Source organism: Carcharhinus amblyrhynchos, chromosome 13, assembly GCF_965287045.1.
Source record: "Carcharhinus amblyrhynchos chromosome 13, sCarAmb.v2.hapA, whole genome shotgun sequence".
NCBI classification, from domain to species: domain Eukaryota; kingdom Metazoa; phylum Chordata; class Chondrichthyes; order Carcharhiniformes; family Carcharhinidae; genus Carcharhinus; species Carcharhinus amblyrhynchos.
The window spans coordinates 33,776,621-33,793,938 of NC_137336.1; the positions used below are offsets into that span (position 1 = coordinate 33,776,621).

General features: G+C 40.7%; 1 protein-coding gene across 2 annotated transcripts in view; it reads left to right on the forward strand.

Annotated features, from left to right (window-relative positions):
- The window catches only part of LOC145351825 (myotilin-like), a 117,134-nt gene that overhangs the window by 26,321 nt on the left and 73,495 nt on the right, over positions 1 to 17,318 (forward strand). For both annotated transcript variants that reach the window (XM_080201500.1, XM_080201501.1), the window contains exons 4-7: positions 2,182 to 2,323; positions 5,514 to 5,537; positions 8,820 to 8,939; positions 15,318 to 15,579. In XM_080201500.1, the coding sequence (XP_080057626.1) occupies positions 2,182 to 2,323; positions 5,514 to 5,537; positions 8,820 to 8,939; positions 15,318 to 15,579 (548 nt within the window). The remainder of the gene's footprint in view (positions 1 to 2,181; positions 2,324 to 5,513; positions 5,538 to 8,819; positions 8,940 to 15,317; positions 15,580 to 17,318) is intronic.

Consider the following 17,318-nt stretch of genomic DNA (forward strand, 5'->3'; position numbering starts at 1 on the left):
TCGTTCTCCTGCTCACTCCCTCAGTTGCACAGCAATGATGTTCCTGGGATTAAGGGTGTTGGGGGACAGGGAGGTGGCCGTACATAGATCTTACAAGAGGAGACAGGACTGTCGAGCTAACATCATCCTCTGGAATTGTTAATAGACCCACATCTGGTATCCCCACCATACAATATATGGTGGGAATGTTTCTGCCTGCATGAAACAGATAGAAAGCATTTTCAAGGAGCCAAAAGTGGAGCCCATTAGAATGTAAGAAGCAGCTCATCTAAGTGATCAGTTGTTACAGGAGAAGTGCATTTTTATCCATCTTCAATTATACCTGGAACCAGCACCGCTCCATAGCCAACACCACTACTACCTCAGGGATACTCCAGGTGTACACGACTGGCACAGGATTAATCCTGCAAGTTCCAAAAGGGTATGAAATTTTTAAAACATTTAGTGCAGAATAATGTCCTATTCTGCCATTGTTTGGAGGTTTAATATCATGATGGTTTAATCTGGACGCTACTAGAGGAAAATTAAAGACTTCATTCTTTAAGAATTAATTTAGAAAGTCATTCTACATGGCAACCAGAATTAGTCACCAATATGAGTATTGCTGAATTCACCGTGTAATTTTAAAGGTAATTCACCATAGTGATGAGTGCAAATTTTTTCAATTTTGCTGAATCCTATTAGTCCTAGGTTACCAAAATGCAAGGTGGCACGGTGGCACAGTGGTTAGCATTGCTGCCCCACAGCCCCAGGGACCTGCGTTCAATTCCAGCCTTGGGTGACTGTTTGTGTGAAGTTTACATGTCCTCCCCGTGTCTGTGTGAGTTTCCTACCACATTCCAAAGATGTGCAAGTTAGGTTGATTGGCCATACTAAATTGCCCCTTAGTGTCAGGGGAGATTAGCAGGGTAGATACATAGAGTTATGGGGATAGGGTCTGGGCGGAATTGTTATCAGTACAGGTTGATGGGCAGAATGGCCTCCTTCTGCAATGTAAGGATTCTTTCTATCTATCTAAGTAAAATACAATTTCACCGGAATTCTAGTATTTTAATACCAAGAGAATGTTGCTGCTTACAACCAGTCACATCAATGTCTATGTTATGTTGGCCACGAAGGCCACCAGAAATCATCAACAGATCTCCCCATGGGCTTCATGGAGTACAAGCTGTTTTATTGAGTGAGCAGAGGCTTGCTCAATAGGAAGTGGTCTGTGGAGGTTTGTGAAGCTGTTACCCTACCAGGGCCACTGTTGTAGGTCCTGAGGTGAAGACTACCTGACTATAAGCCACAGGCACAGACCTTTCCATTGGTGCACAATAAAGGTTGGTGATAGGAAACTGGCTGAATGGCTACAGTCTACCTGACAAAAAAGGCAGAGAAGAAGGTTAAGTTTTATGATTCGATTAGAGGAACAATGGCTCTTGTAATACTCTGGCAAGCTAAAAAAAAATCCAATGGCCACCATTTAACGCAGAGCAAAAAATCTTCCGTGTTAATGTAATACACATTAGGGATGTGTAATAAATGCTGGCCAGTCAGCAATGCTCAAGTCCTGTAAATGATTTTTTTAAAAATTCCCTTTAAAACAATATTTATTATTGAAGTCAGAATAAATGCTGTGTAGTTAATAAAGGCTCCCCTATGTGAAGGTATTTCAGAGGCAGTTGGAAGCGATATGCACAGCTCAACAGAGACCTTTAGTGGTGGAGGGCAATTCTTGGAGAGCAGCCATAACTTTGTTACTTGTGTTGATATTTATTTCCATGTCATATCATATGTCAGACTGTTTGCAAAACAACTAATAGCTCAAACTACAAATGGAGTTGTAAAATTCTAGATACCTTGGGCTTTGGTAGAATGTCTGAAGAAGAAGTCGACAAATTAACTTCTTATATTTAAAGTCCTGAGGACCCTCATAAACATTAGGCATGAGGCCAATTTAGTTGAAAATTCTTGTTAAAGAACCCCCATAAGGAACATTCCTGAACATAGGCATATCAAATGGTGAACATTGTAAAGCAGCATCATTTACAAAAATTGTGCGTGGCCCCACTAACTCATTTGTTTTCCCTAACAAAAATATTTTCATGAGATACCTCCTTAAGGAACTATTCTCTACATTTCAGAGTTAAATTTATAATACGACTGAATAATGTTAAATACGCTTTCTTTTTGTAGTATTTGCAGGATGTCATATCACCAAAGAGTCAGTTAGTTGTACTGGAGTGTAGAGTGCAGGGATCTTCCCCTTTAAACATCCAGTGGTATAAGGAGGAAATGTTAATCAAGGACTCTGCAGACTTTCGCATTCTAAGAAAAAGTAAGTAATACCATCTTGTACTTTCTAAATAATCCATGTTAAATTATTATGAAGTGATTAGTGATTCTTTGTAAGCCTGTGAATGTGTCCCAAACTCTTCAATTTCCTTGTGATAGCCAAATGACTTGGACCAAATACTGACTTTGTCCTAAACAGTCAGCAGTAATTCTCCCTCCACTGACCACTGTTACCAGTTAATCCCCTACTTTACGGGAAAATTAAATTGTTTCCTCACTTTTCCTGAAATAAACCTCAATTTTTGCCCCTACATGCCTCAATGCCACTTTTCAACATATTTGATTCCAGCCCTATTTTACAGATTACAATTTGCCTGAATTCAAAAGGACAATTTTTACCATTCAATTAAATAAGGAAAACCAGAGGAATTATGATTTGTGTAATCATTTGTCATGTTAAAAAAAGTTTGAATGCTCATTGTCTAGTAGTCTATTCAGCATGTCCATTCTGCTACTTTGAAAATATATTTTAAAATGTTCTTTAAGAAGAAAAGTCTACTTTAAACTTCTGGCACAGTGTAAAAACATTTCTTCCCCATCACAGAGATATAATACTGGTTTGCTGATTCAAAAACTTTGCTTAAAATATTTAAATTAAAGCATGACTAATGTAAACTATGCTTCATGTTAACAAAGTGAATTCATGTTAAAGGCCAATTTACTCACCCCCACTGAGTTCCTAATTTCGTTCTTATTCATAATGATGCCATCTGGGAACTGTGTCAACAGAGACAGATGACCAGAGATCTATTTCTCCAAATGGATTCATTATGAATGTTTAGCTGAACTCAACAATCACTAATGGATTAGCTCAGCAGGGGTCTGTTTACACAGGTGGAATTGGAGCGTTTGCTTTATTGATTGACATCTTTCTTTTGAATTGTTTCTTTCAATGTCTGTATGTTTATTTGGACGAGATTAAGAGATGTGAAATGAGGTGAAGTTTCTGTTCTTATGGCACTAACTGATTGACATTTTTATAAGATGGTGAAAGCAGCAATTTCTTTTCAAAGCAGATTTTTGAACGGTTATTTCGTATAAGTGCATTTCAAGACTTGCCAACGTTTTTATATGACTTGTTGGTTCTAAGATGTAAACTAGCGGGCAATGGAATATGCAGTTGGGTCATGGAAGGGGCATGGAGGGAGCTCAAATAAGACTTTTTCAACTTCTTTGAGGGGCTGTGAAACATGTGTCCATGAGAAGCTGGCTTGACGGGGTGGCATGGTGGCATAGTGGTTAGCCCTACTGATACCAAGGACCCAGGCTCAATTCTGGCCTCAGCTGACTGTCTGGAGTTTTCACATTCTCCCAATGTCTGTGTGGATTTCCTTCGGGTGCTCCCATTTCCTTGCACAGTGCAAAAATGTGAGGGTTAGGTTGAATGGCCATGCTAAATTGCCCCTTAAGGGTCAGCGAGATAAGCTGGCTAAATACATGGGGTTACGGGGAGACTCACTGGGCCAAATAGTCTCCTTCTGCTCTGCAGGGCTTCTCGATTCTGTGACTCCACAAAAACTTTAGGGCTGTTTGAGATGCAATGGGCCTGGTCAGGTCAGGAGGGTAGAGTATGAGTTTGCCACCCGCATTCTTATCTTGCGTCAGTAAAAATTGCCACTGCAGGGAACGAGCTGGGAGTCCCACAATCAGGTCCCACCCACTTTTTTCCAAAGCCTTAGTCCTTAGAAATCTGGCACTCTGATTTGATAATTAAAGGATTGTCACCAACAGGATGTTAAAAGTACTTATGCTTTTAATTTCAATTTCAAATAGTAAAATAAATCATTACAACTGGATTCAGATAGAAGCCAAAACAAAGACAAAGAGAGTTCAAAAAGTTATTTTAAAAATATGTAATTTATCATAATGGAGAAATGGAGTGTGGGGCAGCATGGTGGCACAGTGGTTAGCACTGCTGCCTCACACAACCAGGGACCAACGTTCGATTCCTAGCTTGGGTCACTGTGGAGTTTGCATGTTCTCCTCATGTCTGCATGGGTTTCCTCTGGGTGCTCCAGTTTCCTCCCACACTTCAAAGATGTGTTGGTGATTGGCCATGCTAAATTAGCCCTAGTTTCAGGGGGATTAGCAGGGTAAATATGTGGGGTTATGAGGATAGGGTGGGATTGTTGTCGGTACAGACCCGATGAGCCGAATGGTCTCCTTCTGTACCGTAAAGATTCTATGATTCTGACATTCCATAAATATAAAATGAGCTTCTCCTGGCCAGTGAGTGTGTTCAGCAGCAACTGTAAAGTTAATCTGCTGTTGAAAATTCCAATGACACCTCATTCAATGTGTAACTTTATCACTGGGTTTTCACAATCAGGCTATTACTGCTTAAAGATGGAAATTTCTATCAAATCACTGATTCATTAAGTAAGAAGTCTCACAACACCAGGTTAAAGTCCAATTGGTTTATTTGGTATCAGGAGCACTGCTCCTTCATCAGATGAGTGATGATGAAGCTGAGGAAGGAGCAGCGCTCCGAGAGCTTGTGATACCAAATAAACCTGTTGAACTTTAACCTGGTGTTGTAACTTCTTACTGTGCCCACCCCAGTCCAACGCTGGCATCTCCACATCATGATTCATTAAGGATTGCAGCCTCTGGGGACAGGACATTTCTCAGCAGCTCACCCACATGAGGACGGTAGAATGACTGAGAGCAAATTCTGCATTTCCCCCATTATTCTGCATTGAGTTGGACTCCTGAAGTTTCTTGTCTGTTTCAATGGAGTAATAACTGTGAACAGTGACAGCCCACCCTTATTTCTACCTCAGGGCAATGAAGCTCATTCACACTACTCCAAACGTGCTGCAAATTTTTTAGACTATCAGGATCACACATCTGGAAACCATAAAAACAAATGCCAAAATTGAAAACTTGATGTCAGTTCCTAACTAATACAGTGTCACCATTTAAAAATTAACACAAAACATTATGCGCTAACAGTAATGGGGGAGACAAAATACGATGCCAGGTTTACATAATTTGAAACTTCATTAGTATGCAAATTGTTGCAGTGCTGCTGTTTGGAAGCAGAATATTATGAGCATAACTTATTGACACAAGTCAGTATAATGTATAAATATTCTTCAGCAATTTCTAGACTCTTATTTACCAAAATTAACACTTTTTTCTCTTCTTTTCCATTTGTGTCCAACCTGTAGAGGCATGTTTAACAGCTGTACCCGGTAAGTATTTCTGTTTTGTATCTGGCATGATTCCTTTGAAACAAATAGATTGTATCTACATGGGATATATTTCACAATTTTTATTTCTATTACTAAATCGGATTATTAGCTAGTAAACTACAGTAAGCAAAATGGTCACCTGGCTAGACATGGATTAAGCATCCCTTATTGAGAGTGCAGAGGAGCACATGTAACCAATTATTATTACACACAGCTAAATTACTATAGGGATGTAGTGAATCGTGGAGTTGTCACAATGAAGCTACATGTTAATTTTACTGAGTCCATTAATAAAGGCATAATGAGCGTTGTAGTGAACTCCATCAGTCGCGCTTAAGAGTGGCAATCAGGATCCCATGTATAGTGTCAAACCAAAAGAGAAAATCTCAGCAGGTCTGGCAGCAGCTGGAGGGAGAGAAAAGAGCTGACGTTTCCAATCCAAATGACCCCTTGTCAAAGCTAAAAGGATAGGAAGTGGGAGATATTTATACTGAAGGGTGAGGGGATGAAAGATGAGTCATTGCCACAGAAACCAGGGGCAAGGCTAAGAGGTGCTAATGGCAGCACATAGAGAAAATGGAAGGTGTGAATGGCCAAATGGCAGAGAAGCTGAAATCAGAGGGTGAGCTGTGACGGGGGGAGAGGGCAGAGGGGTAGGAGAGAGGTAAAATTGAGAAAAAGGGGGAAAAGGGAACCAAAAGGGGAGAAAAGGTAAGAAAAGGGGGATAAAGAAGGAGGGGGGGAAGAGTGGGGGAAGGAAAAAAGAAAGGTAAAGAATGACAATAAAGAAATAAAGGGTTGAGAACAGTTAAAGATGAAATAAAATGAAAACAAAGGAGCCGAGATGGGGCAGAACTAATCACCTGAAGGTGTTGAATTTGATGTTGAGACCAGAAGGCTGTAAAGTGCCTAGCCAGAAGATGAGATGCTGTTCCTCCAGTCTGCGTTGAGCTTCACTGGAACACTGCAGCAGGCCAAGGACAGACATGTGGGCATAGGAGCAGGATCGTGTGGTAAAATGGCAAGCAGCAGGAAGGTCAGGGTTCTGATTGCGCACAGACCAAGGGTGTCAGCAAAGCAATCACCCAGTCTATGTTTGGTCTCTCTGATGTGTATTTATAGAGTGTCAGATCACAGTTTAATATCAGGTGGGTTTGGCTTCTGATTCTGGCTCATGATGTCCTATGGTTGGCCCTTCCATAACACATCTCGGATGAATCGGGAGCGGGGTGGTAAGCTTTTGCACATTGCCCTGTTTGTACCCAGCAGTGCCAGTGAAAAGTTCCCTCTCTAAATTGTCTGTTACCTACACAGACACTGATTAGATGTTTCACTTTGGTGCCTTTATTTTCATTCTATTTCATTTTTAGCTGTTCTCAACTTCTTATTTCTTTATTGTCATTCTTTATTATTTTCTCTTCCTCCACTGTTTAAGGGTGGAATTTTCCCATTCAGTCCTGCCTTTCATAGGAATCGTAGCAGGCAGAACAGGACCATTCAAAGATCTGTTGGCCTCAGGCAGGATTTTCCAGCCTTGGGGTGTGAGGCTGGAAAATCCTGCCCACATATCTCAGATTTACAGCCCCTACAGTAAAAGGAACATGGGACTTAGGAGCAGAAATAGGCCATTTATTTTATTTTAGCTCTTTATGGGCATCACCCTGTTGGTTCATTTGTGTTTATTGAGTGAACACTTTCTTGGACTACTTGCTGGGAACAGAGCTAGGCATACGTACTTTGCAATTGTTGCCAGAATTCTCTGGTCTCGCATGTTTCAAATCAATTTGGGGCTTCCTGGCCACATGGAGGTGAAATTGTTTTCAATTTTTATTCGGGTCTGGGACCACAGCCTTCAGGTAAAAACATCCCCCATTATATTGGAACCTTGCAAAAAAAGGTCAATAAATTAATCATTCTAGGTTAGAGGTTTACAAATTGGGTTCCACAGAACATCAGAGTTTTGCAGGAGCCCTGCTGGGAGTCCACACCATATTAGGCAGATTGATACCAGTTGAGTTTTGTGCCTTTTCCAGCTCCCCAGAAGGACAAACCCCAGTTTGGATCTGAATTCTGATTTCCCCATTTTACTGTTTCCTTTCCTTCTGGGTCATCCAATCAGAGGCTGTCTTCTCCAGAATCCAGTCTCTGATTGGACAAGTTGGAAATGGCATGAAAGAGTGCAGAGAATGAGTAAGGCTGAGGGAGGGTCTGTGGGAGGGTGAAAATGGTGCCTGCAGGAGGGTGAGATATGCTGAGAATGGAGCCCATGAGGGGGAGAGTTTGTGAGAGAGATATGTGTGAAAGGTATGTGTGCAAGAGGTGAGAGTGTGAGATGTGAGAGGCGAGTGCATGTGTGTCAGAGATAAGTGCATGTGTGTGTGAGAAATAATTGTGTGTGCAAGAGAGATGAATGCATGCCTGCATGTGTGTGAGATGAGTGTATGTGAGAGAGATAAGTGAGTGTCTGTGTGTGGGGGTGTGAATGTGTGAGTTCTGAGAGATAAGAGTATATATGAGAGATGCGTGTGTGTGTATGCATGTGAGATGTGTTTGTGTGTGTGTGGGATGAGTGTGTGTGAGTGTGGGACAGATAAATGTGCGTGTGAGGTAAGTGTGTGTGAGAGAGATACATGTGTATCTGTATGTGAGAAATGAGTGTGTGTGTGTAGGAGAGTTGTGCTTGTGTATGGGAGAGATGTGTGTAAGGATGAGTATACATATGTGACAGAGATGAGAGTGAGTGCTTGTGTGTGTACGTGTGAGTGAGGATGACTATACGTGTTTGTGTGGGTGTGTGTTAATGAGGATAAGTATACATGTGTGTGAAAGAGATGAGTGTGTGTGTGTGTGAGGATGAGTATACGTGTGTGTGTGTGTGTGTGTGTGTGAGTGTGTGAGAGTACATGGCTGGAATCGTTCTGAAACTCTGATTTAGGTTAACCCTCATCAGAAATCCTCTCTATTGTTATTGATAAAAAAAAGATGACAAATCCTTTGTAATAATCATTCTCGAAATTTGTTCTTGGAAATGTCAGTAGATTGTAAACATGGAAATTATTGAGGAAGTTGTAAGGAGTAAACTGCACTCGACTAGTTAATGACTGAAGTCCTCGATGACATTAAAATGATTCTAATTGGGACAGTTGTGCAATGATGTATTAAGTGGCTGACAGCAATTTTATTGTTCCTTATCTCCATTTTATAGCTGTAATTATGTCCATTTAGATTCAGGCTTGAAATATTCACAAAATCACTTTTTCTCAAAATTTCTATTTATTATAGAAGAGGTTTGCACACTGGTGATTACAGAAGCTTTTCCAGAAGATTCAGGGTTGTATAACTGCGTTGCTACCAACCAGAGCGGTGCAACTTCCTGCTGTGCCCAGCTCACTGTCTATTCAGGTACAGTACGCACACCGCATTGAATGCTCTGAACTCAAAAACATTCAGCTAAAATGCATGCTGGCCACACTACGAAAGCTTGTATATGTAATGTCATAATGATTAAATCTCTTTTGTAAAATGAACCTAACTTAATGAGACTTACAACAATATCATTTTCAGTAAGAATATAACAATTTAAATTGCTAATCAAGTACAAAATAATTAAGTGGGCATGTTAACTAGGATTCTTTGAAACCATATAAAGCTACTAATCCTCAAGAAACTTGCCATAATTGCTTTGTTGTAAATGCATTCAAAAGGTTGCAAACAATTCACAGCATACAGTGAGTGACTGGAACAATTTCCCCCCTGTGCTATTGTGTTGTGTGACTGTACTCAGTGAGACCAATGACAGTACTAAAGTTTACGTATTAATCATCAACAAAAAAGGTGAACCACACAATTACCAGCTAAGTAAGTTAAGTTTATTTATTAGTCACAAGTAAGGCTTACATTAACGCTGCAGTGAAGTTACTGTGAAATTCCCCTAGTCTCCACAGACCGGCACCTGTACGGATCAATGCACCCTAACCAGCACATCTTTCAGAATGTGAGAGGAAACCAGAGGAAACCCACACAGACACGGGGAGAGCATGCAGACTCCACAGACAGTGATCCAAGCCAGGAATCGAACCTGGGTCCCTGGCGCTGTGAGGCAGCAGTGCCGCCCAAAGCATTGGTTTTATATCAATTACAGAAGTAAGATTTTCCAGCAAGGTTTATTCACTGTGTTATCATTGATATTACTTGGCTGTTTTTAGTCCTTTTTCTCAAGCACTGACAAGCAACACGTATTCTAAATGTCTACAACTCATCGAGGACAATGATCAGTAAAATATGGCATTTTTTTAGAATCTTTGATTAAGTGTTGGAAAATTGAATGTTTCACCCAATTTTTCATATCCTTCATCAGTATCCAGTACTTCCAGGTTAGGTACAGAATATTCCAGCAATGTAGTCTCTACAGCCCTTTCCAACACAAGACAGGTATCGCCACCAGAAGGTAGCAATGTAGCTTCAGCCCCGGCAATTGTCCAAGAGGATTGAGGTTCTTGCACCCTCTATGGATGATAGAGATGACAGATTGACAGACTATGACAATGCAGGGACCAATTCAGGAGAGGGAAGTAAAAAAGAATGTTGTTGTAATAGGAGCTGTGTACGCAAAGGGACAGATACTACTCTCTGCAGCTGAGTACCAAAGGCTGTGTTGTCTGCCTAATGATAGTGACAGCACAGAGGCAGGAATTAGCACTGCTCCTTCACAGCGCCAGGGATCCAGGTTCGATTCCTTGGGTGCTGCGGTTTCCTCCCACAGTCGGAAAGGCGTGCTGGTCAGGTACTTTGGCCATGCTAAATTCTCCCTCGGTGTACCCAAACAGGCACCGGAGTGTGGTGACTAGGGGATTTTCACAGTAACTTCAATGCAGTGTTAATGCGAACTGACTTGTGCCACTAATAAATAAACTTAAACTTCTTGTGAGAGGAATCTGACTTCTGACTGATGTTTAGCTCCCCATCATGGCTCACCACAGAACTGAACCTTGCTGCCTGCTAAACTGTGGAAGTGAACCTTTGTCTTAACATCACAACACTTACTGCTATTCCACTCCATCAGCTCAATTTTGAAAAACTCTTAAAAATCGAGAGATTTTGTGCAAAAAAAATCATGAATTTTCTTTTCAAACATAAACCAAAATAGCTTTGCAGTTGGTTTATAAAGCTTATTAGTAATTTGTTTAATCTCTAACAGGTCAGATTTTTTAAAAACTTTTTTTGTGGGATATGGGCGTTGCTGGCTAGACCAATATTTATTGCCCATCCCTACTTGCCCTTGAGATAGTGGTGGTAAGCTGCCTTTTTGAAAAACTGCAAGCTCCGTGGTGTAGGTAAACCCACACTGATGTTAGGGAGGGAGTTCCAGGATTTTGACCCAGTGATAGTGAAGGAGCAGCGATATATTTCCAAGTCAGCATATTGTGACACTTGGAATGGAATGCTGTTCCCATGTATCTGCTGCCCTGGTGGTAGAGGTTGTGGGTTTGGAAGGTGCTGCTGAAGAAACCTTGGTGAGTGTCTGCAATGACCTTGTAACAGTGGTGAAAGGAGTGATTGTTTAAGGTAGTGGATACAGTGCCACTCAACTGGGCCGCTGTCACGAACCATGCAAATGTTATCGAAACATAGAAAATAGGTGCAAAAGTAGGCCATTTGGCTCTTCGAGCCTGCACCACTATTCAATATGATCATGGCTGATCATGCACTTTCAGTATCCCACTCCCACTTTCTCTCCATACCTCATGATCCCCTTAGCCATAAGGGCCACATCCAGTTCCCTCTTGGATATATCTAATGACCTGGCCCCAGTAGATTTCTGTGGTAAAAAAATTCCACACGTTCACAACTCTCTGAGTGAAGAAGTTCTTCCTCGTCTCATCCTGAATGGCTTACCCCTTATTCTTAGATGGTGATCCCTAGTTCTGGACTTCCCCAACATCGGAACATTTTTCCTGTATCTAGCTTGTCCACTCCCATCAGGATTTCATGTTTCTATGAGGTCCCCAAGCCCAGTTGATCCAGTCTCTCTTCATGTCAGTCCTGCATTCCAGGAATCAGTCTGGTGAACTGTGAGGGCTTCTCAATTTGAAACTTGTGGTGGTGTATAGTTTTGTTTTTGGAATGGTGTGTGGAATCACAAGAAGACTGGAGGAAGAATAACCAGCCCAGTCATTGTATAACAGTTATTAAAGACTATTTATTAAATTAAAGAAAAGACAAATACACAGAGGACTATAATACTCTTAAGACAATAAAATATATTGATTACTAAACACACAGTTTATATTGAACTTGCCCCTTATTGCAAGATGTATCTGTGATTCCCGAATTCCTTATGATTTTCTTGTTCCGAAACAACGTCTAAATTAAATAAACCTGTAAGTCAAATCCAGCTTATAGTTACCACACAATATAAGGTGGATGATCAAGTCTGGGAAGTGTCTTTTTCTTGTCTAGCAAAGATATTTAAACTGACTTTATGAAGTTTTCTGCATTGCCTTCATTCTATGACTTCTTAGATCTAACCTGCCTCTCGGACACAGATGTTAAAATTACCTCTCGACTGTGACATTTTAAACTGTCTCTCGGCTCTTAAATGTTACAATGGCCTGCTTGCTTCTGCAATTATCCCTGGTTCCTCTTTACTTCTTCCCTCTGCATACTTGGCTGTCTGTATCTCTCACGTTCTGTGACTCTCAAAATTAGGACCTGCAATTTTCTACATTCAAATTCCTCTAATCTCTTCGAAGAACAAGTATATGTATTCATAGTCCAACATCAAAGACTTTATAAGCACTGAAACTGTCTATCAAACTGTGAACTGAAGGGCATCCCACTATGATGATGATAGGTTGTAAAATCAGTCATGCAGCACTTTTCCTATAATGGTTATTCTCAGGGTTATGTCATCAGACAGAATGAAATAACAAGCACTATTATTTTCAACACTGTGGGCAGTTTGTTTCAAATAATTAACGAGCAGGAAATTTAAATGCCTTGACAACTTCTTGTAGGCCTCTGACGGCTCCCCTTGATAGTTCCAATGAGGTTAACAGTACCAATGAGTTTATCCACTTTTTACGGACATTTACTTCCTTTTTTAAACAATCGCCCCTAAAAGGGTACCTTTCCTCTCCCAAAGATGTCCCAGCACCATATCCAAAAGAAAATCTTACCACTCCAAAGAATTTTATTAAGTTTAGATCTTCTCCTACCAGGTCCAATGAGCACATGTCATATTTCCCATTTGCCTCGAAAATCAGATCTGAGTGAAGGCCGCTGCATTACAGCACGCACAACTGCCTCCATGAACCTCGGATCTGCAAAGTTTTCTTCCTGCTTCCATTCCAAGTTAAGGCTGACTAACATTCTCATTTCGAGAGGAATTCAGCTCCATGCCTTTAAATTTTTTGGTTCTGCCGTTTTGATCAAGGGAGCTTGAGCTCTTGTGCATTGGCTCCCTGGGTAAGCATGCCTAAAACTGTCTCCCTAATTCTGTCAGCTAATTTGTAGACACAGATTTGCGTGAACCTGTGATTCTATTGCTAGGAAACAGTATTAAATTTTACAACATAAACACAGGAAGTTAAGGCACAGATGACATTTTCCTGTCACGAGATCTGTAAAAGATTCAAAGATAAAATCACGTATTGTTGTAAATGGAGACTCAGGACAGACAATGTTTCCAGTGCTATTAGGTCTCTGGATTATGGGGCAGTTCATTGAAATGCCATCAATAGAATTCCACCCCAGCAGTGTGAACTACCCTAGTAACAGGAATCCATGTAAGCAGTTAGAAATATCCAGCATTAATCACCTGAATATGAAAATCACCCTTGGAGGCAATCTGACCAAAAAATTCAAAGTGTCAAACAAGCATGAAAACTGGAGATTTCAGATTTGTTTTTTGGGCGAGTTTGAAAATGCAATTTTATGCCACTTTGTGCAAAAAATAGTGCACAATCTGATTTGCACTGCTGCAAACCAAAACAACCGCAGCAAGGCAGGGAGAGGGCAGGGGGGAGGTAGGGCCTAAACTCGCAGGAAAGCTGGCTGACCCCACTAGAGGGCACTCTTACACGTGCACAGATCTCTCTCTGTTCTGTATAATAGGGCAGAGAAAGTTCTGTCGGTAACCCCCCCCCCGCCATTTGCTGGTCTTTCAGGCACAAACACGATTTTTAATCTCTCACCCAGTCTTGTCAGCTTGCCCCGCCCATTGACCAGTGGGACAAGAAGGATAAATTATATTTGATATTTTACCATTTTAATTGATGGAAATGTTGCTCCAGCACAAGTCACATGATTAAGTGAAAACTATAATGGTAGAAAATGTTATTGCATAGATTATTTTTAACTTATCAAACAAACACGGCACTTGGGGAGGCACAGTAGCACAGTGGTTAGCACTGGTACTTCACAGCTCCAGGGACTTGGGTTCGATTGCCGGCTCAGGTCACTGTCTGTGTGGAGATTGCACATGCTCTCGTGTCTGCGTGGATTTCCTCAGGGTGCTCCAGTTTTCTCCCACAGTCCAAAGATGTGCGGGTTAGGTTAATTGGCCATGATAAAATTGCCCCTTAGTGTCCTGAGATGCGTAGGTCAGGGGGGTTAGTGGGTAAAATATGGTGGGATATTGGGGTAGAGACTGGGTGGGATTGTGGTCAGTGCAGACTTGATGGGCCAAATGGCCTCGTTCTGTACTGTAGGGTTTCTAGGGAGTCCTATGGAGGAGGAGGAGAACAATAAACAATCAATCTTGTAAAATATTCTATTCATTATGTATTTACCTAATCTGAATGTAATGTGCTTTCATATTATGCATATTTTATGCAAAAGTTGGGTGGAGGAAAATTTGTTCAGTAATTGTAATGCTGTAATTTTTATACGTTTGATGTGAGCTATGCCTTTAAGAATAGTGAGATACTTACCTCTTTAAGAGATGACTGGTGTTTTGGGGCTTTGCAGAGTTGCTCTCTGCAACCACGACACCAACCGGCAGACAGAGTGTCTGCAACCTGGTTCCCTGAGCAGCAATCAAGAAGAAAAATGCTGGAAAATATACTTATAATTCTAACTTAAAGCCTCCAGAAGTTAAATAACTGTTTCCCATTTCTCCTTTCTGAAAGCAATGATTCATAATTATGCGAGTAGAAAACATGTTCCCCGAAGGCATTGAATCCCAAAATTTATTTATAAGTGTCAGAAGTAGGCTTACATTAACGTGAAGTTTCTGTGAAAATCCTTTAGTTGTCACACTCCAGCACCTGTTCGGTTACGCTGAGGGAGAATTTAGCGTGGCCAATGCACCTAACCAGCACATTGTTCGTAGTGTGGGAGGAAACCAGAGCATCTAGAGGAAACCCACACAGACAGGGGAGTACATGCAGACTCCACACAGGAAGTGACCCAAGCTGGGAATTGAACCCAGGTCACTGTGAGGCAGCAATACTAACCACACTGCCACTGTGCCCATAATAAACCCAGAGATCACAGTGCGCTCTTGCAAAGATAGGTTTAATTTTACAGAGAAATCATAGCTCTTGCGAGGATTGGCATTTCTGTTCCACATTTTGGGCAAGAGCCCACTATTTTTTATCCATTCATTTTAATGATAGCCCAATCTGAGCAGCCAATGGGAAAGAGAAAAATGGAAAATCAAGCCCTACTTATTCAAGCACTAATTCTACTTTTGAAATTGTAAATAATAATTTAGCAGTGTGTAAATGTACATTGTTAATGTTGATGTATTTCTTCATTTGCTATTTACTTTTATAGAAAATCAGAAGATGCAAGCTCCAGCCTTTCAGTCTAGCACAGGAGTATATCCAGAGAGCTCACCCAGACAGCCAAGCTTTGAGAATGATAATGGGATACAAACCACAGTAAACCACTGTAAGCCGTGTGTCCTGGAAAACACAAGACGAAACACATATAAGTATCTCACACATGGCTCAGATGCTCAAGACCTCGAAGATTTCCCTGATGCTGACACCTCTTCATCAAAGAGGTCACAAGCACCACACCACAATCGTGAATTGTGAGTATACGCAGATAATCGTAACAAGATCTGTTTAGAAATCTGGGATTTCTGGGGGGACAATGTGTGTGTGTACATACTGTAATTCTTCAGCAATCTATTCCTGAAACAAATGAGGGAACCCACAAGAAGGAAGGCAATATTCGTTTTCTTCTAATTAACGGAGAGAGTAATAAGCCAGGCTGAAGTAAGGGAGTTGTTGACATCTAGTGACCATTCAGTTGTTCATTTTATAGGCTGAACAAATAATTAAAACTGTAGGAGATGATGACTGAAGACAGAAAACTAATTACTAAGTCATTATTTTGTTATTGTTTTTGATTATTGAAAGAGGGGGCAGAGTTGCTTAAGTGACAGGAGACAGGAAATCTTCAGTACTTAAAAGAAAGTGAGGATGTGAGTGCGTGTTCGGTGATAGGGGCGGGATTATACTGCCTCATTCATCCCAAAACCATAAAATCCGAACCCAAGGTCACTAGACCTTTCCACGCTTCGACCCTCGCCTGCTATGATTCCCATGGCAGGTGGGCCAGGAAAATTCTGGCCAATGTGCTTGAGGCAATTGGCCTTGAGGCTGGTGGTGATTGATCAAGGGTACACAAGTTGCTAGTTCACTTCCAGCATCAGGAGCTCCTGAGATTTCATCTACAGAAATTTGGCTACCAAGAGAGGGGCAGATAGATAGGTCCTCACAGCCATTCATTGTTCACAGATAGTCAAGGAAGGAAGTAACATGTTGGGTGTAATAGTAACAAAGTCACACATACGTCAATGGCGATATTGAAGTTTAACGTCGGTGAGGCTTTATCTCGATTACAGTATGCAATTTCTGGAAAGGTGTAAGATTATTGGATAAAATTCAGAGGACGACTACAGGTCAGATTCCTGAATTAAGAGTTATGACACAAGATTATTCACCAAGAAGCTTTGGCCTCTCGAATGAAGAGAAAGGGATTTGTTAGAGCTTGTCAAGGTTTTCTCTGGTTTGGATTTGTTAGAGCTTGTCAAGGTTTTCTCTGGTTTGGACCATTTGGATCCAGCAAGGTTTAGATTAGAAACAGGAACACAATTAAAGGCATGAAAGGAAAACAAGAAATTTATACAATTTAAAAAAATCTAATTGTTGATTTGTGGAACTGGAAAAGTTACAATTATAGATCAGGTTGAACTATTTTGGGCTTATTATTGTTAGATATATGAATATATAAATATCTGATTGGCTGACAATTATGTAATGAAAAGCAACCCAAATCATGTTACTTCAATGAATGAGTTTGAAGTTACTAATGTACTTCATACCATAAGAACACTGATGTGCATTACATTACAGCAATTTTATCTGATAGTCATTAACTATTCCACATGAGATCTGGACAGTCTTAGAGAAGCATTATCTGTGTGCAAAATAAATATATTGCAGCTTTACACTGAAACTCTCCATGTAGAACTTGGACATATCCTTCTGAGAAGAATCTATACAAAAAGGTAAGATTTATCTCAAAAATAGCCAGGTTTATACACAGCCAGCACACACAAAAGCAACAGTTAATTATAGACCTCTTCTTTCAGCTCATATGAAGAGTTTTCAGCAGTGGTTTACACTTAATTGTTTGAGTCATGGACCTCAGTTGCTGGAAATACTTTCAAACATTTGTATATTATTTCATATCTTCATTAGCCCTTCTTACAATTCTTAACAGCTAATTACCTTTGTAGTTTACTCTTTGCTCACTCATCCT